This window comes from Bufo gargarizans, chromosome 2, assembly GCF_014858855.1.
Source record: "Bufo gargarizans isolate SCDJY-AF-19 chromosome 2, ASM1485885v1, whole genome shotgun sequence".
In the NCBI taxonomy this organism is placed as follows: domain Eukaryota; kingdom Metazoa; phylum Chordata; class Amphibia; order Anura; family Bufonidae; genus Bufo; species Bufo gargarizans.
In genome coordinates this window covers 598,956,664-598,983,107 of record NC_058081.1, presented here as the reverse complement: position 1 = coordinate 598,983,107, position 26,444 = coordinate 598,956,664, and the positions used below count along the sequence as shown (strand labels likewise).

The 26,444-nt window shown below is 45.1% G+C and overlaps 1 protein-coding gene across 1 annotated transcript in view; it reads left to right on the top strand.

Moving 5' to 3' along the window:
* The first annotated feature begins 1,493 nt into the window (after positions 1-1,493).
* The window catches only part of SSU72 (SSU72 homolog, RNA polymerase II CTD phosphatase), a 73,179-nt gene continuing 48,228 nt past the window's right edge, over positions 1,494-26,444 (top strand). The window contains exon 1 of the mRNA XM_044281914.1: positions 1,494-1,708. Within this exon, the coding sequence (XP_044137849.1) occupies positions 1,629-1,708 (80 nt within the window). The 5' untranslated portion in view covers positions 1,494-1,628. The remainder of the gene's footprint in view (positions 1,709-26,444) is intronic.

The following is a 26,444-nucleotide window of genomic DNA, read 5'->3' as shown; positions in this document are numbered from 1 at the left end:
TTCATGTGAAGCCTGTACTGACTCATGTACAGTGCGCTGTACATGAGTGACAGCATAGCGATCAGCCTCTGTGGAGGTCATTGGGGGAGCTGTGGATGGCACATGGATGCCCTTGTGGGCACTGTGGATGTCATTAGGGGCACTATTGATGGCACATGGACACTGTGGATAGCACATGGGTTCCCTTGTGGGCAATGTGGATGGCACTTTGGGAGCACTGTGGATGTCATTAGGGGCACTATGGATGGCACATGGGAACTGTGGATGGCACATGTGAGCACTTTGGTGGCACTGTGGAAGACACAAAGGGCACTGTGTATGGCACTGTTATAGGGGAATATGGATGGCACTGTTGTGGGGAACTGTAGATAACATCTAGAGTGACCCCATAACAGTGACATCCACAGATCCTCCAAAACAGTGATATCCACAGTGCTCCCATAACAGTGGGGTGTTTCTGTAAACTACAGAATCAGGGTAATAAATATTGAGTTTTGTTTGGCTGTTAACCCTTGCTTTGTTAGTGGAAAAAATTGATTAAAATGGAAAATCTGCCAAAAAAGTAAAATTCTGAAATTTCATCTCCATTTTCCATTAATTCTTGAATAACACCTAAAGGGTTAACAAAGTTTGTAAAACCAGTTTTGAAAACCTTGAGGGGTGTAATTTCTAGAATTGGGTCAGTTTTGGGTGGTTTCTATTATGTAAGCCTCGCAAAGTGACTTCAGACCTGAACTGGTCCTTAAAAAGTGGGTTTTGGAAATTTTCTGAAATGTTTCAAGATTTGCTTCTAAACGTCTAAGCTTTGTAACGTCCCCAAAAAATAAAATGTAATTCCCAAAATGATCCAAACATGAAGTAGACATATGAGGAATGTAAAGTAATAACTATTTTTGGTGGTATTACTATCTATTATAAAAGTAGAGAAATTAAAATTGGTAAATTTGCTAATTTTTTCCAAATTTTTGGTAAATTTTGTATTTTTTAATAAATAAAAAAGGAAATTTTTGACTCAGTTTTACCAGTGTCATGAAGAACAATATGTGACGATAAAACAATCTCAGAATGAGCTGGATAAGTCAAAGCGTTTTAAAGTTATCACCACGGGAAAGCATTCCTTACTGAATTCAATAGGCGGCCATTGTTTCCCTGAGGTAAAAGGAATTATTATTACAGGCTTGTTGTATTCCTTACAAGTTTTTGTTCTTTTCCTCCACACAGATTACAACATTTGTAAAAATGAATAAAATAAAAAAATGAAGTAACAGAAGACACAACATAAGACCCGGGTGTCGCCAAGTTATAAAAATGATTCTGTTTCTAGGAGTGAGAACCGCCATAACTGCTGTAGTTAAACATGTTGGGAGTCGTAGTTGTAGACAACAGGTGGCGTGACTCGTTGCACCACACCGGGGACTCCCACATTACCTCATCCTTCCTCGTCACCGCAGCCGCCCACACAAGGCCGTGCGTGACGTCACTTCCCCGCCCGGGCGCCATTTTAGTTCCTGTGGTGTCGGGCAGCAGGCGGAAGTGCCGCCATCTACTGTCAGCGGCTCCGGTGTAAGCCTTCCCTCCTCCTAGTCCACGGGTGTTACCGGGCTTGGCGCCCTCATACCACCGTCACAATGCCGTCCACACCGCTCCGTGTAGCTGTGGTGTGCTCCAGCAACCAAAACCGCAGCATGGAGGCTCACAATATCCTCAGGTAACCGCAGCTGACCGGCGCTGCGCCATTACTCGGGGGGGGGACAAATGGCGACTCTTGTCACCACAGCCTGCTCTCTATATGTGCCCGTCGTGATATCCAGCAGAGAGGCTGCTAGTTACCGGAGTGTGGCAGTCCAGGGCGGGAGGGCCGCGGCGCTGGGCATGAGGCCTCCTGCGTGGGAGCTGGAGGCTATCGGTGTCCACGGGTCGGATCTCCGGTGTGAACAGGATGCAACTCATCCACATAACGCATTATATTTCCATATGGAGATTGACCTGCCCGGCTGTACATTCCCCGGGGGTGACCTCCGGTGGAGTCTGTGCCGAATCTTATAGGATGGAGAAATCCACCGTTCACACTAGACTACTGTCCACCGTGTGTGGTGTCCTCACCCTCTCCTGATGGCAGGTTAGATTTCAACATGCCCGATCCTATTGTTCTCCCTAGAGGGACCTCCACCAGAGCTGACCCCTAGTGGCTTAAAGGGAACCTGTCACCTGGATTTTGTGTATAGAGCTGAGGACATGGGTTGCTAGATAGCCGCTAGCACATCCGCAATACCCAGTCCCCATAGCTCTGTGTGCTTTTATTGGGTAAAAAAAACTATTTGATACGTATGCAAATTAACCTGAGATGAATCCTGTACGTGAGACGAGTCAGGGACAGGACTCATCTCAGGTTAATTTGCATATGTATCAAATAGTTTTTTTTTACCCAATAAAAGCACACAGAGCTATGGGGACTGGGTATTGCGGATGTGCTAGCGGCCATCTAGCAACCCATGTCCTCAGCTCTATACCCCAAATCCTGGTGACAGGTTCCCTTTAAAGCGGTTGTCTCACCTCAGCCAATAGCGTTTATCACGTAGAGAAAGTTAAAGGGGTTGTTCAGAGGGTAGCCCTGACATATCCCTGTTTATCCCTGTTTCACCCCTCCAGCCCCTCTGATATGGGCATCGGAGCACGTCCACGGTGTTGCGCAGGGCAAGGGATTTTTTTTTGTTTTTGCACTGCTAGGCGGAGGCTTCTGCCTAGCAGTGTTCCCGGTGACACCGCCTAGCATTCCCATGGAGAGCCCGGTACGTCACCTGATCTCCCGAAAAAGCCTTAGCCCTGTGCAATTCAGTACATGGGCAAAGGAGAGTGTAAAATCCCCTGATGCTCATATCTGGGGGGGCTGCCTGGGTGACAATGGGGATATGTCCGGGCTCAGCTCTGAACCCAGACAACCCCTTTAATACAAGGCAGTTACTGATGTATTGTGATTGTCCATATTGCTTCCTTGATGGATGGCAGGGTGGTCGTAACCCCTGGATATCAGCAGTTTATATTGCGATTGAAAAAATTAGTCAAGCCAGCAAAGGAAGCAATATGGACAATCACAATACATTAGTAAGTGCCTTTATTAAAGGGGTGTTCGCTTGGTAAAAGTTATCCCCATCCACAGTATAGCAGATAACCATTAGATCGGTGCGGATCCTACTGCTGGGACCCCCACTGATCACGAGAACAGGGGCCCCGTACTCCCTGCAGCTCCAATGACCGGAGCGGCTGGTTGTACAGACGTGGACAAAATTGTTGGTACCCTTTGGTCAATGAAAGAAAAAGTCACAATGGTCACAGAAATAACTTTAATCTGACAAAAGTAATAATAAATTAAAATTCTATAAATGTTAACCAATGAAAGTCAGACATTGTTTTTCAACCATGCTTCAACAGAATTATGTAAAAAAATAAACTCATGAAACAGGCATGGACAAAAATGATGGTACCCCTAACTTAATATTTTGTTGCGCAACCTTTTGAGGCAATCACTGCAATCAAACGCTTCCTGTAACTGTCAATGAGACATCTGCACCTCTCAGCAGGTATTTTGGCCCACTCCTCATGAGCAAACTGCTCCAGTTGTGTCCGGTTTGAAGGGTGCCTTTTCCAGACTGCATGTTTCAGCTCCTTCCAAAGATGCTCAATAGGATTGAGGTCAGGGCTCATAGAAGGCCACTTTAGAATAGTCCAATTTTTTCCTCTTAGCCATTCTTGGGTGTTTTTAGCGGTGTGTTTTGGGTCATTGTCCTGTTGCAAGACCCATGACCTGCGACTGAGACCAAGCTTTCTGACACTGGCTAGTACATTTCTCTCTAGAATTCCTTGATAGTCTTGAGATTTCATTGTACCCTGCACAGATTCAAGACACCCTGTGCCAGACGCAGCAAAGCAGCCCCAGAACATAACAGAGCCTCCTCCATGTTTCACAGTAGGGACAGTGTTCTTTTCTTGATATGCTTTTTTTTTTCGTCTGTGAACATACAGCTGATGTGCCTTGGCAAAAACTTCGATTTTTGTCATCTGTCCACAGGACATTCTCCCAGAAGCTTTGTGGCTTGTCAACATGTAGTTTGGCATATTCCAGTCTTGCTTTTTTATGATTCGTTTTCAACAATGGTGTCCTCCTTGGTCGTCTCCCATGTAGTCCACTTTGGCTCAAACAACGACGGATGGTGCGATCTGACACTGATGTTCCTTGAGCATGAAGTTCACCTTGAATCTCTTTAGAAGTCTTTCTAGGCTCTTTTGTTACCATTCGGATTATCCGTCTCTTAGATTTGTCATCAATTTTCCTCCTGCGGCCACGTCCAGGGAGGTTGGCTACAGTCCCATGGATCTTAAACTTATGAATAATATGTGCAACTGTACTCACAGGAACATCTAGTTGCTTGGAGATGGTCTTATAGCCTTTACCTTTAACATGCTTGTCTATAATTTTCTTTCTGATCTCTTGAGACAGCTCTTTCCTTTGCTTCCTCTGGTCCATGTCGAGTGTGGTACACACCATATCACCAAACAACACAGTGATTACCTGGAGCCATATATATAGGCCCAATGGCTGATTACAAGGTTGTAGACACCTGTGATGCTAATTAGTGGACACACCTTGAATTAACATGTCCCTTTGGTCACATTATGTTCTGTGTTTTCTAGGGGTACCATCATTTTTGTCCATGCCTGTTTCATGAGTTTATTTTTTTACATAATTCTGTTGAAGCATGGTTGAAAAACAATGTCTGACTTTCATTGGTTAACATTTATAGAATTTTAATTTATTATTACTTTTGTCAGATTAAAGTTATTTCTGTGACCATTGTGACTTTCTTTCATTGACCAAAGGGTACCAACAATTTTGTCCACGTCTGTACATGCTCACGGCCGCTCCATTAATTTCTATGGCATTTCCGGAAATGGCACAGTACAGCGCTCCGCTATTTATGGAATTCCCATAGAAATAAATGGAGCGGCCACACGCATGTGCGACCGGCAGCACTGTTCTTTTCAGGGGAGCAGCGGAGAGTACTGATCTGTGGGGGTCCCAGCGGTAGGACCCTCACCGATCTAATAGTTTTGTTCTGACCTGTGAAAAGGGGATAATTTCTGCCATGCGGAATACCCCTTAACGTCATGTACATGATGAATGTCATTTGCTGAATGGAGACAGTCCCTTAGTGCCCGCTAATACGCCTTTCTACTGACGTAAACAAAGCTGGCTATAATCATTACATGTACCCAAAATGGTGCATTAAAACTAGAACGTTTCCTGCAAAAAAATAAGACCTCATACAAGTACATTGATGGGGGGACGGGGACAAAAGTTATAGTTCTTGGAATGCGTGGTCACTAAGGGGTTAGGGTTGTCCAGCAATATGTAATTCCTAACAGGTTCCGGCGGCCTCCCCTACTGACGGGATTGTACTTACCTGCTCCCCACCGCTCCATTCTTCTGCGCTGGTTCCTGCCAAGCAAGGAAGAAAACAAACCCCGGACCGGAAGATGAAGTGGGAGCCTAAGCTGTGGTGGAGCAGGTAAGTACGATCCCGTCAGTAGGGGAGGTGGGCTGCCGGAACTGGTGTATTCCCGGACAACCTCTGTGATCGGCCTGTTTGTGTCTCGCTGACCAAGCAGTTTTCTTTTTTTCATCGTCTCGTTCCAAGAACTATAATTTTTTTTTTTTTTTTTTTTTCCCCGTATATATAGCTTTATGAGGGCTTGTTTTTTGCAGGACAAATTGTGGTTTTTAATGGCACCGTTTTGGGGTACACAACTTTCTGATTAACGTTTATTTACTTTTTCTGGGAGGGAGATGGCAATACTGCCACTGCGTTTTTACGTTATACATTTTACAATTTACAGCATTCATTTTTCTGTATAAATAACATCTTTATTTTCTGGGTCAGTACAATTAGTGATAAATATATATTTACTTACTACCTTTTTGCAATAAAACGCTTTATTTTATTTTCTATGGAGTCCTGTGGGGGTGGTTTTTTTTTTTTTCTTTGTTTTTTTTTGGGACGACTTGTGTTTTTTATTAGTATCATTTTGGAGTAAATGGCGCTTTTTGATCGCTTAAGTTTTTTTTTCGGTGGCAATTAAGAATAGATTAGCAATTCTGTCAGGCAGCCTTCACACACATCAACACCCTGCGATCGCATTTGCGGGGTGCCGATGGTCGACACAGAGGGAGTCTGCTCCCTCTGTCAGCACATTACATGTGAGAGCCAGAGTTTAGACTGGGCAGTCGTAAAAAAAAGTGGCGGCCCAGCCTAAGGCCTTTAGTGACTGCCGTAAAAACACGTATGGGTGGTCACTAAGGGGTTAAAGGAACATGTAGGAAACGCGCTGTGTGTGATTTCTCGTCCTGACCTGTGCTCCTCTGACAGCATTACAATTTATAATGCTGTGTGTCCCTGCCAGACCTGTATCTACTGAATTACACTGGCGACATTATGTCAGTATAAATCATAGTGCTCTTCAATCCTCTCAGAGGAGCACAGGTCAGGATGAGACATTGTCACACACAGCGTGCCTCTCTCGTTCAACTCGCTTGCGTGTCTGCCACAGTGAAAAAAATGGGCGCTCTGAATTTTCCATGGCCTCTTTGCATCAGTGTGTGCATCTGTTTTCTGGCCTGTGTATACGTCTTTAACGGCGGTTTTGTATCTATAATTTTACACACGCTCACCCGCTTTTATGTGACGGAACACGTGCTCCTCGCTGGATACAGTAGGACCTGCGCTCCCAGTGTGATGACGTTATGTCTTTTAGGTCCTACTGCCCCCAGTGTGTGGAGTCAGTGTTCATGTGAGTGCAAGTGGATCAGCAAAGTGTTTTCTTTTTTTTACCAGGTTCATTCCTGTCTAAAGGGCCGTTTTAAAAAAACATATCGTGGTCGCGCAAAAACCATATTGTGGCCGTGCAAGCGTGGTGCGCAACCATTCATATCTATGGCCAGAGCGCCAGGTGGTGGCTGGACCCGGGGAAGCCCAAGATCCTCCAGCCACCACTTTCCCTGCTTCCTTCTCGATAGGTGCAGGTCCCACCTCTGGGACCCGCACTTATATCAGACAATGGGAATATATCCTAGCCATATGCCGCTATTGTCTCGGATGGGAATACCCCCTTTAACTATAAACCATGCCCAAGACACAAAGAACCTGCCCTCTACTGCCCTGAGGCCTGTGGCTGCTGCTCTGTCCACTTCCAGTTGTGGACTGCACGCTGCCCTAGAACTGAGGCCTGGTCCAGCTCTGCCATAGAAACAATGTATGCTGCATGCGGTGTCAATAAGGCCCCATGCACATTAGGGTCCATTCATACGTCCGTATGTTTTTTGCGGATCCGCAAAACATGGACACCGGCAATGTGCGGTCCGCAAAATGTGGACCGCACATCGCCGATACACCCATAGAAAATGCCTTTTCTTGTCTGCAATTGAGGACAAGAATAGGACATTTTTTTTTTTTTGTGGATCTGCAACTGTGGGCGCGGACAGCACATTCCGGCCCCATTGAAAATGAATGGGTCTGCACCTGTTCCGCAAAATTGCGGTCCCATTTTGCGGACGTTTGAATGGACCCTTACCCTGTTCTTTGTGGATTCATTAATTTCAATGGGGCCACAAAAAAGTGATCATTTTAACAGGGCCGCATCTGTATGTCTGTTCTGCAACCCCCCCCCCCCCCCCCCCGCAAGAAAGCCATAACATTTCCTTTTCTTGTTTGTTTTGCTGACATTGATGGGACATTTCTAGAGGAGGTGAAAACTGGCGGCATTCATACAGTCTATGCAGGTTCTGCGGATCTTCGCGTTGCAGACTGCTAAACTTATGAGGTGGTGCAGCTGGGAAGGCTCTGCTCATGTCCGTTATACAAGGGACGCAAGAAGTTCAGGATTTATGTGCTGACAATCTGCAGATGTTTGTAGGGAAATCCGTGCGGTCAATCCGCATCAGTTGGTGCGGATTTTATCGTCCCCATTGAAGTGAATAGAGAATCTGGACAGTAAACACTAAAATAAATTGACATGCTGTGGATTTTAAAATCCACAATGTAGGCCAAAATCCACATAGTGTGTATGAGAATTTCAATTTCTCATAGAATACAATTTACATGACCTATTGCGGATTTTCTGCACGCAATTCTGATCGTGTGCATTTTAGCCTTAGTGGTGTTCCCCTGTGTCCTGTGCCGGGTCTCTTCAGGCTCTGTTAATGGCCTGGGCTGCAAAGACTGGTATTCAGTGGGATGATTTTCCTAAAAATAGGCTTATAAAGCCAATAATTTGAATACTTGCCCAACCCTAGTGCGTACTGTATGTTCAGTGCGAATGCATAGGAATGCACCTGGTGAGAACATACCTGTAGATGAGGAGTCGGTCTTATGCCGAGTGTCTTTATGGCATAGACCTGGCTGGTATGTGTTGGTGTGTGCTTCTGATAAAATGTCACCTCGTGTGACATTTCATACTTCTGGGCTCTATGTAGTAAAAACAATAATGTTTTCAGCCAAGGAGGAGTATGAAATAAGATGCTGAGTTTTATTTATTTTTCTTTCTAGCCATAACTTCTCCCAAGTGTCCCTCTGTCCTTTGCTCGTTAATGGTTCATTCACACGTCCTTATGTGTTTTGCGGATCGCACATCGCCGGCACTCTCATAGAAAATGCCTTTTCTTGTCTGCAATTGCAGACAAGAGTAGGACATGTTCTATATCTATTTTTTTTTTTTTTTTTTTTAATTTTTTTTGTGGATCCGGAAGTGCGAATGCAGACAGCACATTCCGGCCCCGTTGAAAATTAATGGGTCTGCAAAATTGCAGAATGGATGTGGACCCATTTTGCGGAAGTGTGAATGGACCCTTAATGGTACATTTATGATATGGATCCAGAAAGTGTTTTGTCTGGTTCCTCTCTGTATATTAGAACCCACCTTGTATATGAATTCATTATTTGGTGCAATTTGGATTTTTAGAAGTTTTCTACATTCAGATAATTTTTAAGATATTGTGCGCTAAGAAAGCTATTAAAGTGTATAAATATAGAGGAAAAATTGACTTTTACACCATGAACCACAAGTGTGCCTCCTGACCGTCCAAAAAGTATGCTACAGCTCTTAGCAAAATAGGCCTGCTCTGCAGTACCAGACACCGCCACTACAGACTGTACGGAGCTGTGCCCAGGGCAGCCCCTTCAATCGGGTGGGGTGGTCGGGTGTCAGACCGGTGTTTACACGGCCCGAGGAGCAGCCTATTGCTTCCTTCCCGGCAGTTGGCTGCTTGCTCAGTGAAGGAGAGCAGTGCATTCACATGCAGCACTCTCCTTCACAGTATGAAGACGAGGGGTCGCTAATGCGATCACTCGTCCTCGTAGAGCTGCACTGTTTCTCGGCAGTAGATCGCTGTTCAGACAGAAACAAGAATTTAGGTGCCTGCACAAACTGGGTCAGGCTACTTTTACATCAGCAATTTGGGTTTCTGGTTTTGAGGTCCAGCAAAGGATCTCAAAATGGTTCAGTTTAGGTCCAATGTATTGTGAACTGGGTATGTTTGCAGCAAGCAGTGGTTTTGTGTCCTGTCATCGGAACGGAACAAAGTGGGTCCATCACTAAAACAATGTAAGTCAATGGGGACCGGTTTAAATATTCAGTTTTTTTGTTTTAGACCTTCTGCCCCATCTCAAAAAACACAGATGTGAAAGTAGCCTCACCCGATGAACAAGCGTTTTGCTCGTTCGTTGGGTGATTGGTGGCAGATTGACGGGAACGAGCGTTCGTAGGAACGGTTGTTCTCTATAATCTGCCTGAATATCGTGCTGTGTAAATCCACCTTTAGAATATCGTGTCACATTTTCTGATGCCTTGGGAAACCCAAGTTTTTCTGCACTTGGGGGGGATGCTGCAGAACTGATCCTCGGGGAATACAAATACTTAAATGTAAAAAAAGAATCTTTTTCTGGATGACAACTGGAAAGACGGATCCGGTATTGCATTTGTCAGACGGATCTGCATCCGGATCCGTCTGACAAACGTCATCTGTTTGTGTCCGGATTGCCGAATACAGCAGGCAGTTCCGGTAATGAACTGCCTGCCGGAGTCCTCTGCTGCAAGTGTGGAAGTAGCCTTATAAGTAATGACCTATAAAACACAGGGGTTACAGTCCTTTGGCATGCTGGTATTGGGAATTGTGATATCATTTGCCCCTGTAATCCTAATTAAAAATGATAAATTCCTAAAACCAACATAATGTGTTTAACTAAGGCTGTTTTTAGACAGGTATAATATTGGTGCTTTATTACCCCGGACTGAACATCTGACCCTACTTGTAGTTAATCAGAAAATTAGTTGTAATGCCCGGGGGTTTATCAGAACCAGGAGGTCCGTTTGTTGCCTCTACAGTAAAGGGACATGTCTGAAAAGTGACTGAAAAAGGGCCACATTTAAGACCAGCATTTTTAGACGCTAGTTTTAATAAAGGCCTTGTGTTGGTGGTGGATCCACCGAAGTTATGAAGAAGCGCATCCAGCGCCAGTTGTAAATGTAAGACCACTTCCTTACTGTCTTACATTCAGACCTTTCTCTACGCCTGAGACGGGCATAGAACATGGTAAATGTACCGGGGCTGCCCCTTCCACGCCCAAAAATTTAGGCCTCGAGTGAGCTGGGCGAAGTTGCAAATAGCGGCACAACTAACTATTGTGCTGCCATCGGCCCCTGAAATACTTTTTTTTTTTTTTTTTTTTTTTTTTTTTTTTTTTGGGCCACTGTCGGTGAGCATTTTCGGTCTGTCAGAAGCACAGGAGTCAGCCCCCCCAGCAGCTGTGGGATTTGCTACAGTCGGCATGATACCTGTGACAACTTACCAGTACCTTGAGTCACTCCCAGCCCATCTAGCTGCTGTCCATGCTGTACACAGCGCTTACTCTGGATATTGGCTGGTAGTCATAATAATTTGACTCTACTGTTCATTAGATATTCCTCTTTGATAATAATCACTATTATTGCAATGTGTAACAAGTAGTGCTAGAGAAGGGATCTGTATATTTTGCTCTTTAGGTTGTGTATGACTAAGGCTACTTTCACACTAGCGTTCGTCGGTCTGCTCGTGAGCTCCGTTTGAAGGGGCTCACGAGCGGACCCGAACGTAGCCGTCCAGCCCTGATGCAGTCTGAATGGAGCGGATCCGCTCAGACTGCATCAGTCTGGCGGCGTTCAGCCTCCGCTCCGCGCGGACAGCTGAACGCTGCTTGCAGCGTTCGGGTGTCCGCCTGGCCGTGCGGAGGCGTGCGGATCCGTCCAGACTTACAATGTAAGTCAATGGGGACGGATCCGTTTGAAGATGCCACAATATGGCTCAATCTTCAGGCGGATCCGTCCCCCATTGACTTTACATTGAAAGTCTGGACGGATCCGTACGAGGCTATTTTCACACTTAGCTGTTATATGCTAAAATAATGCAGACGGATCCGTTCTGAACGGAGCCTCCGTCTGCATTATTATGATCGGATCCGTTCAGAACGGATCCGATCGAACGCTAGTGTGAAAGTAGCCTAAGATGGGGCAATGTAAAATGTTAACATCTTTGTTATTCCGTGACTGCTGCAGGTACTCACGATTTATCAGGGCTAGTGCCACGATCCTGGTCTTGGGGTGTTTTTTGGGTGAATGGCATGCACACGGATAGGCATGGGGCACACACATTCGTGTGCTGGAGCACCAAGAAGGGAGTGAAGGAGCCGGCATCCCAGTGGTGGGCCGCAGTTAAGTATGCTTCCCCTTTGAAGATCTGGCCAGGAGGGAGTTTGCCAAAAGGTGGCCAACTCCTTTAAAGGGTAGTCCTCCTTTATAGTAGTAGGTATAAAATTAGTATGAAAGCTCTATGGTTCTCTTGACAGGTCTAGATAAAGATGCCCACAGATCACCATTGCAATTAACAGTGTGATCCTAATAGTTCAGTCACTACAAGAGGACTCTCCCTGGTCTCGGACAGACCATCACTGTGACAGTCAATGTATTACACCTTCAGATAAGCATTTTGATTGTTGGGATCGAAGCGTTTCAACACAACAGTCGTCTGCTCATTAGTGAAGGAGACTGCTGCTATAACACCTAGCGATCCCCTCCACACTATGGGGAGGCGCAATCACTAAAGCAATCGCTTGTTCCCATACCGAATCATTGTTTTCTGGCAGCAGAGAATGATTAGACGGCATGATCTGTTGCTGGCAAACGATTTATTTTATTTTGTTTCCTGCAAATAAATTTGTATACGGTAATTGGTGGCTGTATTAGGGTTCTTTCACACGAGCGGATCCTGTGCAGGTAATCCACTGAAAGAGAGCCAAGCCCCGCTCCGGACAGCAGAGACACGGAGCATTAACATGATTGATAATTCTCTTTGCCACTCCCGGTGACAACTTTCTCACTGATTTTGTAGTAAAAATATTGGATACAGGTGGCAATGGCATGGAGGGACTGATGGCGCTGGGAGAGTGGGGGACGGGAGATGCATGGTGGGTCTGATGAGATGGATATATAGATATATATATTTTATTCTTATTAGAGTACTGCATTAATCAATAGAATACTTGACTACTAAATAATCGATAGCTGTAGCCCTAGTACATATGGTTTTGCACATGAGATAAATTATAATATGATGAGATTATTTATTTTAAAAAAAAAATTGTCCCCAAGTGGATTCCAACTTGCAATTTGTGTGGAATAATCGAATTTGCTCCATTATTCTATATAGAAATAGGTATATCACAGTTCAGTGCTGCCACCTGCTGACCTGAACTTTAATATACAGGTAATGGGCCTAGTACAGGCTCCTTACCAGCATAGAACCTGATCTCTGCTGGGGGAAAGCATTCTTGCCCCGGAAGTGCATGCTTCCTGGTTTTAGCGCTGTGGTCACATCTGAGGGGTTAAATGTATGCGGTTGTCATTTCCACCAATCGTGGACATTAGTCGCGGGTGTCTGCTTTCTGAAACGGCAGGCTCCCGACATGCTATGGCGCTTGCCTGGCTCTGAAGCGGGCACTGTCTGCGAAAACAGTACATGTACGGCAGATGTCGGGAAGGGGTTAAACAGTGGTTTCCACTGCATTGGTTACCCAGCAATAATTGGCACTGGCAGCCCTCCATCATAGAATCTGCATTTTCATCCTCTGTGCTCACATCTGCATCAGAGGATCCATTATTCAGTCAAAAGTAGCCGACAATGCTCCTGTGTGCCGGACTCCCTAATGGAAGCCTGATGGACCCTATTCTAGGCTGTGGAGTTTGCCTCGCGCCGTTAGTGTCAGTCATGTGCCAGATCTAGTGTTCCTCTAATGTAGCAGAAGAATGGACCTGATTAGCCCTGATGATGCCTGTACCCACTAACCATTGCGCATCATCCATTACCTGTACACTCATCCAGGCAGGAATATTGGTTTTATAGCAGCTTTATTTACATGGGATATGTTTTAATTTTTTAACTTCCTTCGTTCCAGATCTGTGGATCCCGGAGGACTGAGAGTGACGAATTTCAGTTATTTATTTTTAAATCGGATAATTTTTTATGATTTTCTCTTTAAATAAAAATAAACATGGAATATGAGCAGCGGATGCAATAATGGGTACAAGTAATCTATTTGAACCTGTAGAAATGTATCTAGACATTTTCCAGAAGTAATAACCATTCATCCTTATTTTAATATTAACAGTAACTACCCCACCCCAGCGATGAAACTGGCACAGCAACCACAATAAAGGTATATTGTATTGGAACACCAACAGACAAACTCTTGATACATAAGTATGGGCTTCATGTCCAACCGCATCAAGACGGTGTTGCCTATCCACCTCCACGCCGGGTCTACACACCTATTCTCCATTCTACATTGTGGGATTCATATGAGGAAGTCCTGCATCTAGACCAAACTCTGCCACCCTACTTCCCGAAAAAAGTTCCACAGCAATGAGCCCTGTTATACCACAATGGACCTACATTCAACGTATTTGTCCCATATTTTGTTTAACTTAGCCAGGCATTGCCTTTTAAGATAAACACCCTTTTCTAGTCGAAGGATCTCTGTCATCCTGTTCAAAAATTCAGCCCTAGCCCTTGGGGGTTGGGGTCTAAGCCAGTGTTTAGCTATTAATTTCCTGGCCTGCAAGAGCTGCACTCCGGTGCGTGAGTGTCGGTTTTGAATGTCCAATATTCCCAGTACACGTGTCCTCGGACCGGGCGAAATCGCAGCCTGATGGGCATCTTTGATATCTGCTAGCACACCTGACCAGAAGTTTCCAAGCCCCGCACACTCCCAGAACATGTGCAGCAAGGATGCAGGACCCACTCCACATCTATGGCATGAAGCACCATTCCTGAATGCCGGAGTTCTATATACCCGGTGGACAAGAAACAACTGGGACATACTCTGGCCCTCACATTATGATAATTGAAGCGTCAAGGCTAAAGCGGCCTTCCGTTGGTCTTCTGATATTGGGCCACCTTTACTTGACCACTAATGTATCTTGTTTCACAGATTTCACAAACAAGTTCCTATATATGGATGATATTAAGCCACTGCAGGAGTCACTTGTGAGAATCTGCTAAAACGGTGGGACTGTTCTGCATGTAAGCGACATAGATTTTGCCTGAGCCTGGAATGCGTGCCGTACCTGCAAGAATTGGTAAAAGGCTGTATGAGGCAGGGCAAAGTCATCCATCCCTGAGCTGTTCATCTGATTTGAACGGCCCATCTCTCTGCAGCTGATATAGAAATTTCACACCTTTCTGTTCCCAGGGCGAAAAAACCCTTCTGAGGCTACTTTCACACTAGCGCTTGATCGGATCCGTTCTGAACGGATCCGATCATATTAATGCAGATGGAGGCTCCGTTCAGGACGGATCCGTCTGCATTAATAACTTAGAAAAATTTCTAAGTGCGCAAGATGCCTGAGCGGATCCGTTCAGACCTTCAATGTAAAGTCAATGGGGGACGGATCCGCTTGAAGATTGAGCCATATGGTGTCATCTTCAAGCGGATCCGTTCCCATTGACTTACATTGTAAGTCTGAACGGATCCGCACGGACAGCTGAACGCTGCCAGCAGCGTTCAGCTGTCCGCCTGGCCGAGCGGAGCGGAGGCTGAACGCCGCCAGACTGATGCAGTCTGAGCGGATCCGCTCCATTCAGACTGCATCAGGGCTGGACGGAGGCGTTCGGGTCCGCTCGTGAGCTCCTTCAAACGGAGCTCACGAGCGGACCGACGAACGCTAGTGTGAAAGTAGCCTAAGCAAAATATCTCAGGCAGCAGGTGATTTTTCCGCAGGGGGGGGGGGGGGGGGGGGGGTGACCTGAGTAAATCCCTGTACAGACAGCAAATCCAGACACCTTTGCCAAATCTTGTGTATCAGAGTAAGTGTAGGGTGTCTCCCCAACTTATCGGAGAGGCCACTTTGTTCCAATCGGACAGGGGTGCACTACCTGCGGCCCGGGAGCCACATGTGGCCCTCAATACCATTCTGTGCGGCCCCCAAGCATCTGGTAAGACATGTAGGTCTAGTCTTATGGCTTCTTACATGTATCTTTTATGTATTCTCCTATTAGATGGGAGTCCTAGACCTGTAACTAGACATTTATAGTATATACTGTATGTTCATTATACCAAAAATACTGTATTTCAGTTGGTAATACCCCTTTTAAGTTTTATTTTCAGCCATTGGAATTGGTTCAGATTGACAATGTGGCCCCCAACCAGCAAAGGTTGTGCACCCCTGCAATAGGACCACCGGTGAGTCTTCTATAATGTGTGCTATTAGCCGGGCAGATGTGATATCCCCTGGGGTTCTCCCCCACCCCCTCAGCTGCTGCAACTGAGAGGATATATAATATAGCCATGGATTTGGAATGGATAGACCCCCCCTGCTTCTTTTCCTCTCTAAAATATCTAGCCGGATCCTGGCCCGTGTCCTACGCCAGTTCAAGCTTCTAAATAGTCTGTCTATCCTGAAATTTTTTTTGTGGAATCCAGACAGGGGAATTGTGCAAGACATACATAAGCTTTGGCATGAGAATCATTTTAAGAAGATTGCTAGTCCCTATCTCAGACATTGGTAGTTTGTACCACGCATTGATATTTTTTTCATCCGTTTTATTCATAAGTGACACTTATTGTTTTTCACATAGTGCCCAATGTTTGTTGAGATCACAATTCCTAATTCCCTAAATTCGTGGACAACCTGCAGCTGAGTGTATAAAAGGGAGAAATCAACAGGGGTCTGATCCAGTGGACACAGAATGGACTTGTCCTAATTTATGCGAAGACCACACCTGTCTCCAAAATCCTCTATAAGAGACCTAATAGGGCCCAGCGACTGCTTCACATTTCCCACATATATGAGCATGTCATCTGTGTAAAGAGACACTCTCTCCTCTTTGGCTCCCATAGGGAAACCCACAATTTTTTCCGAGGATTGGAGTAAACCTGCAAGTGGTTCAATTGCAATGGTGAATAAAAGGGGGGATAATCCTAGCTCTGGGACCACGGTATAGTAGTTAAACCCAGGATATATGTTTCCAAAGCCTATGACACCTAATCCTTCCCAGAGATAGTGTGGAATGGAACTATCAAAGGCTTTGGCCGCATCCAGAGATGGTATCTCTGGATTCTGCTCTCCTCCAGATATTAAGAAATGGCCTCCTGAGGTTTATCGAGGTGGATTTGTCAGGCATAAATGCTGCCTGATCCTTATGGATGATAGTTGAGATAAGTCTGTAGCCTATTTGCTAGGACTTTTGCCAATAGCCTAACCCCAGAGTTTAATAGGGAGATTGGTCTATACGAATCAGGGAGAGTCAGGTTTTTCCTATGCTTTGGTACTAGAAACCACCACTGCCGCCTTCATTGAAGCTGGCAATTCCTGGCTGGCGTTTTAAAGCATAATTAAAGACAGATAGTAGTTGTGGTAATAATAGTTTAAAAAAAATAAAAAAAACTCAGCCGGTAAACCATCCATCCCGGGAGCCTTTTCATTCGGGAGTGATTTAAGCGCCGTATCTAGTTCGGTTACTGTCAGGGGTTGGTCTAGATAGGCCGCATTTTCCTCTGAAAGCTTCGGTTTGCGGATCCCAGCAAGATAATCTGTAATATTTTGGGAGTCTACTGTCGACTTGGTTTGATATAGAGTTTGGTAGTACGTGTGGAATATTGCCAGATACCCATGTCAGCCGTGGCCAGAGGACCATCAGTTCCCCATATGGACATAATTTTTGATGGGCCATCCTGTGCCCTGATGTCCCTGGCCAATAGTCTGCCAGAGCTTTCCTCAGCCTCAAAATATTCTTCTTTAAGAAAGAAACCTCTATGATCGCATTACGAAGTAGATATTCCTTTAAATCTGTCTGCGCCTTCACAAACGACGCCTCATGTTCCTGCGAGGGATGTACAACAAATCTCTTTTCCAATTCCCTGACTAGGTCCTAAAGCTGTTTTTGCATTTCCCTGTTTTTTGTTTTATGGCGTCTAATCCGCTGAATGTATAAACCACGGATAAATGCTTTACATGCATCTTGCACTACTTCCACAGATGCCGATCCTATGTTTGTGGAAAAACTCCCTAATCTCCTCTATAATGCCCTCCTCCCTATCCACCAGCTGCTTCCAAAAAGGTTTGTCTCCATGCACTGACCCCCACTAGATTTCCCCACACCCAGCTGAAGAACTACATGTATAGGGGAGTGGTCAGATAGGTGACGTCTGCTACTAGAGACATCATATCTGGGGATCCCACAGCAAAATCGATTCTAGATAATGAGTGGTGAGAGCTAGAAAAGCATGAAAACTTGCACGCATTCGGATTCCTAACCCGCCAGATATCATGAAGGTCTAGTTCCCGTAATACAGTGGCCAAGTTAGTTTCTCTATCTGTACTCGACCCTCCCATCCTATCAATCTTTGCAGAAGAACATGTATTAAAGTCACATATTAAAATGGGACATATAGACGGCTCCTCAACAAAGACCATGATCTCTTAAAACACTACACTGCTAGGAGGAGAGATACGTACCGCAACCAGGACAAAGCTAATGTGACAAATGCAAGCACAAATACCTCCCCATAGGGTCTATACGAGATGAGTGACCTATAAAGGGTATAGATCTGTGCACTAGGACACTCTCCCCTTGAATGCGTGGAAAGTGTGGCGTGGTAAATGTGACCCACCCATGGTTTCTGTAATAAATTAGTAGTGGAAACCAGGTGTGTCTGAGAGACGGATCACTGCAGGCTGATATTGTAACGCTAAAAATATCGCAGCTCGCTTTGTTGCGTCTCCTAATCCCCTTACATTCCACCCTATTTTAATTTTATCAGCCATAATCCCCACATTGGTACATAAGTTCAGAAGAACCATCCCGGGGGCTCAGGTGTTCCATCCGCCATCTACCCCAATCCCAAATTTGTATTGTGCCCATTTCATCGCCAGTCCCACCCGATCCCAAACCCCATAATATCATAAACTAATATTCAGTTGCCGGAGCATATACCAAACAGCAGCCTAACATACATTTAGGGCAAAAATATTTCCTGTAGTCAGACTGCTGCCTATTAACAAAACTTTCAAATACATAATGTGAAGTCACAAAACAAAGCCAGTAAGCATTAGGCTACTTTCACACTAGCGTTCGGGGCTCCGCTTGTGAGTTCCGTTTGAAGGCTCTCACAAGCGGCCCCGAACTGATCCGTACAGCCCCAATGCATTCTGAGTGGATGCGGATCCGTCCCCCATTGACTTTAAATGTAACGTCTGGGCGGATCAGTCTGAATACAAATTTGACTTAGACTTTTTTCTGAAATATAATGCAGACGGATCCGTTCTGAACGGATACCATAGTTTGCATTATAGGAGCGGATCCGTCTGTGCAGGTACCAGACGAATCTGCTCCGAACGAAAGTGTGAAAGTAGCCTTAGTACTCCTCTGACCTGCCTCCTGAAGAATATAGTCTGCATCCTGCAACAATCAAATAGATCTTACATTTTCCAGCTGCTCCCTAATAATCTAAGGCATACATCTTCCTACTAAATGGCAATCATTAGTACAGTTCTATAATGTACAAACTCCTATCAGAATAGAAAATTGTAATGGAACAAGAGCAAAGGAGAGGACACAGAGGTAGTATATTATACTCATCGGACATTATCCTTGACCCTCATAGGATCCATTACAGTTCCTGGAACTTGTAGAAGGTGCGTTCATCCAATGTTCGCTGATGATTTAATAGAGCGTTTGGCCTCCAACCATTGCGCTGCATCTATCTGTGTGTGTCAAATATGCTGGTTTCTCCATGCGCCACCACGCGGAGCTTGGCCGGGTATAACATAGAATAAGGAACACATCCTGGAACTTTACTCTTTTGCGCTGAACCTTGGCAGAAAAATCTGGAAAGATAGAAACTTTATTTCCGTTGATTAAACGCTAAAGATGATTTCTGGCTTTTTTGAGACTCTCTAGCCCTAAAGTGCAGCACTTTCATTAAGACTGGACGAGGGGGGGCCCCTGGTGGTGGAGCACGGAAAGCACCCTGTGCGCTCTTCTAATGGCAAACAAACATGATGGAGTCCTTGCAAAATTTAAGGGTTAGCCAATCTTCAAAAAAAATGCCACTGGGTCAGTCCCTTCTGCTTTTTCGGGGACCTCTAACAATCTGAGGTTTTTTTTTTTTTTGGTTTTTTTTCTAGGTCATCAGTTTTAGACATCAGTAGTGTCACATTATGTATAATTCTGCCAAGATCCCTTTTCACAGGGGGCAATTGATCCTCAATGGTGCTCACTCTATCTTCGACCTCTTTGATCACCTGCAAAGATCTTGCCTGATGAGGGAGATTTTTTTCTTGCAAGCTGCCCATGTGTGTAGTGAGAATAGCCAGTGAACTGCTGCGGAGCTGTACATCTGTAAAGATAACTTTAATTGTGGGTTCTACTCAATCAGTAGGAAAGTGGTCACGTGTCATAGGATTATCCTCTGTAGAGCAGGGAAGTGCCTGTTGATCTATGGCCTTTTCCCTCCCTGATTGCTGAGGCGCACAGTTAGTGCTCTCAGAGGGGTTTATGGATGTTTCCCCCACACAGTTGATAGGGGCGCCTGATATATTTGGAGGGGGAACTGAGGATGAGCGGGTGAATTTATCCAGACAGGCCTCAACCTCCACGTCTCTCGCCTCCGACGTGGTGCAGGAGGCCCGACGTCTCTGCGCCTTCTCTTTTATTTTCCCCTCGCACTTCATGGCGGCGCAGGCGAGGTCTGCACACCCAGGGGAGTATGCCAAGGGTGAGCTAGTCTGTCAGCTAGCAATATAGCAGGAGGATGATTGTAGGAGGCAGGACAAGAGCCTCTCGGTATCACATCCTCTTACAATGCCTAACCAGGCCACGCCGACTATTTTCTGTTCTTGATCACAAGAAAACCACACAGAAGGGAAGGGGAACAGTAACTGGGCCTGGAAACTAGGGAAGAACCAGGTCACCTCCTAGACCACCCTAATCCGGCCCTAACTATCAATATGAATAGACCTTGAAGGTAGGAATATTAATATGCAGGACACCCTGGAAGGCCCTGGAAAAGGTTAGGACCAGAGACTTCCCATTCCTCCCCAGATGGACAAATAGAAGCCCAGATACAAACGGGGAATATAACAAACGCAAACAAATGCGACACCTGTCATGTGGATATTTGATTATAATCTAATTATATACAATCATTACCTACTAAAAAGTGCCTTAGATGTATTCACTTACTGGTGTGACAGATGGTTACCTCATAATATACACAAAAAGATGCCGCATGCTAATGAGCTGATTCGAGTCCAGCGTAATGTCATTGAGTCCAGCATATATTTAATTTAGAGCTATAGCCACTCCCCTGTGCACCTACTGCTGATTCATATGGAAAATAACTCATTCAGCAGCAGGTGGGCGGGGAGAGTCAGGAGCTCATGAATATTTATGACTCATCATTATCAGCTGGAGCTTTTCAATAAAAGATGTTGGCAGATTGACTGGGTCAATTAAAGAAAGTGACCCAGCATTTTGCTAAGAGAATCAGTCACTTATTTATGTTGCCTTTAGTTAGGACACCATACGGTTCCCTTTAACTTCTGTAGAGACCGATGAGCAGGAACACCAGAGACAAACTTGCACCACCTCAGCCAAACCCAAATGAAGCTATCAACCACATAGTCAGAAGGGTGGGGTCAGACTATAAAGGTAGAAGTGATGACCACTGAGCAACAGCTGAGAAAAGGGAAGTGGCCATTAACCCTATAAACACTGAATCAATGAGGCTGTTAGATTCCGCCACGCTCAGCCAATCTCCTTTATTTCCTGACATCAGTCCCCTGAGAGGACCTTGACAGATTCAAAAGGGTTAGTTTTTTTGCATTTCACTTGCACTTTTTAAGTTATGATGGATAACCCCTTTAAAGGGTTTGATCGGTAGATCATATTAGTGACCTGTCCTCAGGATAGATCATGAGTATCACATTGTTCTTTTCAACAGTATCCAGACATGCAGTACAATAGCTGGGAATGTCAGCAGGACCCAACTGTGTGGAAATCCTGTTCAAGCAGTAAAAGTCTACTTTGCGTGTATGGCAAAGATGCGCTGTGAGCATAACGTAATAGCTCATGCTCAGTTTTTGGTTCTCTTCCCTGACCTGGATCTTGTGGGAGCCATTCTTCAAGTTACTCGGGGAATAGTAGGGGAGGGAAGTATCCTTTCCACAGTTGGGCTTCATTCACACGTCCGCTGAACACAGTCTGATATACCGGACTGGCATCCTGCTTAGTGCAGGAGCGCACGGCATCATTTGCCATGGCATTGTGCCGCTGCTATACAGTAATACACTTGTATAGATCATGAGTGTATTACTGTACTGCAGCACAAAGCGCATGGCGTCATAGCAACCAATGACGCTGTGCGCTCCTGCACTAAGCAGGATGCCAGTCCGGTATCTCAGACTGTGTTCCACGGACATGTGAATTCAGCCTTAAAGGGCTAATCTGTTTGATTTCTAGTTGTCCCCTATTCACCGGATGGGGGGGATAACTATTAGATTGGTGGGGGTCCTACTGCTGGGACCCCCACGGATCACGAGAAGGGGGGGCCCCCCATACCCCCTGCAGCATCTCAGAATTTAACGGATCGGCCAGTCCGGCATGTGTTTGGCTGCTCAATTTATTTCAGCATTCCAGAAATGGCAGTACTCGGCTGTCTCCAGAATTCCTATAGAAAGTAGCAGCACAGCCACATGTCCAACTGGCTTCAGGGGGTATGGGGCACCAATTCTAGTTATCCTCAGGCAGGGGGGGTCCCAGCAGTAGGGCCCCCACCGATCTAACAGTTTATCCCTTATCCACAGTATAGAAGTTATGTCAAACAACCAGAATACCCCTTTAAGCTGGCCATACTCATTGCAAGTCTGCCAAGGTTGTCATTATCTAATGGGTATGAGGTAGTCTCAATCTCCCCCGATGGCAGATGTCCGGGAAAAGGATTATCATGCTTGTTGGATTTGTTCCTGCAGGGGAAAAGCTAGGACTTCTTCACCTCGTCCCCACTGAAATACAAATGTATATTGTACAGGTTTTTGGTAGATTCGGGAGGCATAGCTGATGGCTGAGAGCCCTTGGTTGACGGCCATCTAAAGTGTATGGTCAGCTTTATTTGTCCAGTGCTGGCATAGGATCACATTAATGGAGCCGGTGTCTACATGTTTCTGTGTCACTGGTCATGGCACAATGCCAGGTGATAATGCTGTGTCGCTTCCTTCTATCCTTGGTATATACTGGGAATACTAGATGAGGACGCTCTCTTTTAGTCATGCGGTTTTGCACAGTTGCGGTGAGTCATATGGCGGTGAGTCATAGCTCTGTGCTCTGCCCCTCATGTTTTATTGTTTTTAGTTCTGGAGCTGAGAGCAGCGCCTGCATTGTGTAAGACATAAGATGCAATTAAACAGGGCTATATGTACTAACCTAATTACAGATAAGTGGCTAATAACCGTACCGCTATGGAAATAGATCATGATAAAAGTTGCTATACTTAGATGTGCATATTGGTTTCCTCTACATACTGCAACCCCCTGAGAACGAGGGTCCTGTGCTCCCTTATAAATGGAGCAGCCGGTCGTGTGTGCGCTGGCACTCCATTCTCTTCGGCTCTGCCAGGGATAGCTGAATGCAATGTTCTGCTGCTGCCACCAGCCCCATACAGCCTGAATGTAGTGTCGGTGTGAATGCCTGACCTGCTGCTCCATTCATCCAGGGGCATGGGACCCCCATCCTAGCGATCAGCAGGTACAGATTCTTATTCCCCACCTCGTGCTTCTTTGCTGCTAGAATTGTATAATTTGCAGCTCATCAGTCAGAATTAGAGGCCGTTCAGTGAACCCACTGTGTAATGTGCAGTAAATGTAGCTGTCTGATAGATAGAAGGACTTGTGCGTGTGGTTGGATTTGCATCCTCTGTAGGTTCACTTATAAAATTTATTAAGGCTCTTTTTATACTGGTGTCAGGGTTTCCATTATAAGAGGAGAGATATGGCTACTTTCACAATCGCGTTTGTGTATCCGTTTGTATTATCTTTACTATAGCCAAGACAGATCTGTCTTGAACACTATTGAAAGTCCGTTTTTTCTATTGTGCCAGACTGTCATAGAAAACTGATCCGTCCCCATTGACTTACATTGTGTGTCAGAACGGATACATTTGGCTCAGGTTCGTCAGACGTACACCAAAATGCTGCGTTTTGGTGTCCGCCTCCAAAGCGGGATGGAGACGGAACGGAGGCAAACTGATGCATTCTGAGCGGATCCTTTTCCATTCAGAATGCATTAGGGCAAAACTGATCCATTTTGGACCGCTTGTGAGAGCCCTGAATGGATCTCTGAAACGGAAAGCCAAAACGCGGGTGTGAAAGTAGCCTAAGGCCTCATGCACACGACCGTTGTTGCTGTGGTCCGCATCCGAGCTGCAGTTTTTGGGGCTCAGGTGCGGACCCATTTACTTCAATGAGGCTGCAAAAGATGCGGACAGCACTCCGTGTGCTGTCTGCATCTGTTGCTCTGTTCCGTGGACCCGCAAAAATATAGCATGTCCTATTGTCCGTTTTTGCGGACAAGAATAGGCATTTCTACAATGGGCCGTCTGTTCCATTCCGCAATTTGCGGAAGGCACACAGGCGGCTTCCATGTTTTGCAGATCCGCAATTTTCAGACCACAAAAAATTGAACTGTCGTGTGCATGAGGCCTAAGACTGATCCATTCTGTAACTGGTCCCATTTAGGGTTGCAACGGCTATCGAAGTCTCGGTACTTTGATATTTACAGTTAGATACTGGAATTGGCTTATTTTTAAATACTAAGCTGCGCAGTTGTGCAGCTTAGCACCAGTACCTATTGGAGAACATGGCGCGTGCAAAATGCAGTGCACGCCATGTTCTCAGCAGCGGCCGCACAGTGGAGGGAGAGCTTCCCACTGTGACGTAGCTGACCACTGCCACCAATAAAAAAGCAGAGGAACGCTCACAGCAGTGCCGTTTGACCAGTAACATCCACTTGTTGATGGTCAGACCCCTGCAGATCTCATACTGATGACCTTTCCTGAGGGATACCTTTTTAACCCTTTCCGGACATCCACTGTACATGTACGGCGGAAGTATGGTATTTAAAAATGGCGCACATTCATGAGTGCAGCGGGTGCCATCTTTCTGCTGTTTCAAACACCAGAGACCCAGGGTTAATGTGTATGATCAACGATCATGCTGCTTGCATATATTTCATCTTCAGATGCCATAGTCATTTGTGACCATGGTATCTACGAGTGCTAAAACCAAGAGCACCACACTTCCCAGCCCTGAATGCCTCCCCCTTGCTGAGATCAGAGAAGGCGTTCCATAGTAGTAATAAGCCTCAGCCTGTACAAAACTTCCAGGCCGGTCACTGGTAAATTCCAATGCTAGCCTGCAGGTGGCAGCACTGCATTGAAATACAATATATCCTGTATTCTCTAATGAGTAAAAATCCATTACAGAACACAAATGGCAATCTATTAATTGCATGTTATAGTCGCCTAAGGGTTTTTCCTAAGGGTTTTCAAAGACTAAAATACTGATAACCTATCCTGAGGATAGGTCATCAGTATCTGATCAGTGAGACACCTAGGACCTTTGCCAATCAGCTCTTTGAGAAGGCCTCTGTACTCTATGCCGTTCATGGTATAGCCGCTGTGCTTGGTATCGTAGCTCGACCCATTCACTTCTGTAGGGCTGAGCTGTGCCCAGGCCATGTGACCAATCAATGTGTCGTCACTGGCCTAGGAAAAGCTGAAAGAAGACCGCGACACTAGTATGAGCGCCGGTGCTTTCCTGAACAGATGATTGACAGGGGTCTCAGGTGTCCAACCCTCACCGATCAGTTGCTGATGACTACCTATCCAGTAGAATTTTTATTTTATTTTTAAATTGAAATTCTAAATGCAGTGTAATAGGAGTGAGGAACCTTATTCTACCGTTGTTTTTATTAGTTTAATTTTCACAATGTTCAGTGTGTGGTAATAACTTATTGAGTATAATTATAAATATATTCAGCGGGTCACTGATTACCGTGATTTATAAAAAAATATATATATTTTTCAAGGTTTTTGGTGAGTTAACACTTTCCTGACCAGCGGCGTTATAATACAGTATTCTAAATGCTCCGGAAAAATAGATATCAGTTTGCATACTGTTTGCCGGATTCTAACAACGCTAGTGTGAAAGTAGCCTTAGTTCATCGCCAACCGAACCCATGGTTTTCTGTGGGACCGACTGACAATCTAATGTGTGTTTCTCCCAACTTTCGCTGACAGATGATACTTGGAGAAAAAGATTGGACATGTTGAATTCCAACACCAATTCATTTTGTTCTCCTAGGAGACGAGCTGCCAATAGCAGTGTCTGTCATCGGCTTTGTCTTCTCTTGCCATTGAAAAGTCAGCCGAGCTTGGTGGTAACGAAGTAAAAAACGCAGCTCCAGCACTCCAATTTTTAGAGTTGTTGCGATACCAAATTTTTGATTCGGTTTCGATACCATGAAAAAGTATTGCGATACTCGATACCACGCGAAAAAAAAAAAAAGCCACGTGCATTCCGCATGTTTAAAAATGGCGAATCGCGCAGTTTTTATTTTTTTCTGTTCCGGCGTTCACCACCTAGATTTTTTTTTTTTATATTTTAATAGTTTGGACTTTTCTGACGTGGCGATATGTAATATGTTTATTATTTATATATTTTATATATGTGAAATTGGGAAAAGGGGGTCATTTATACTTCATATTTTGGTGGGGGTTTTTTTACTTTTTTTTTTTTACACTTTTTATTTA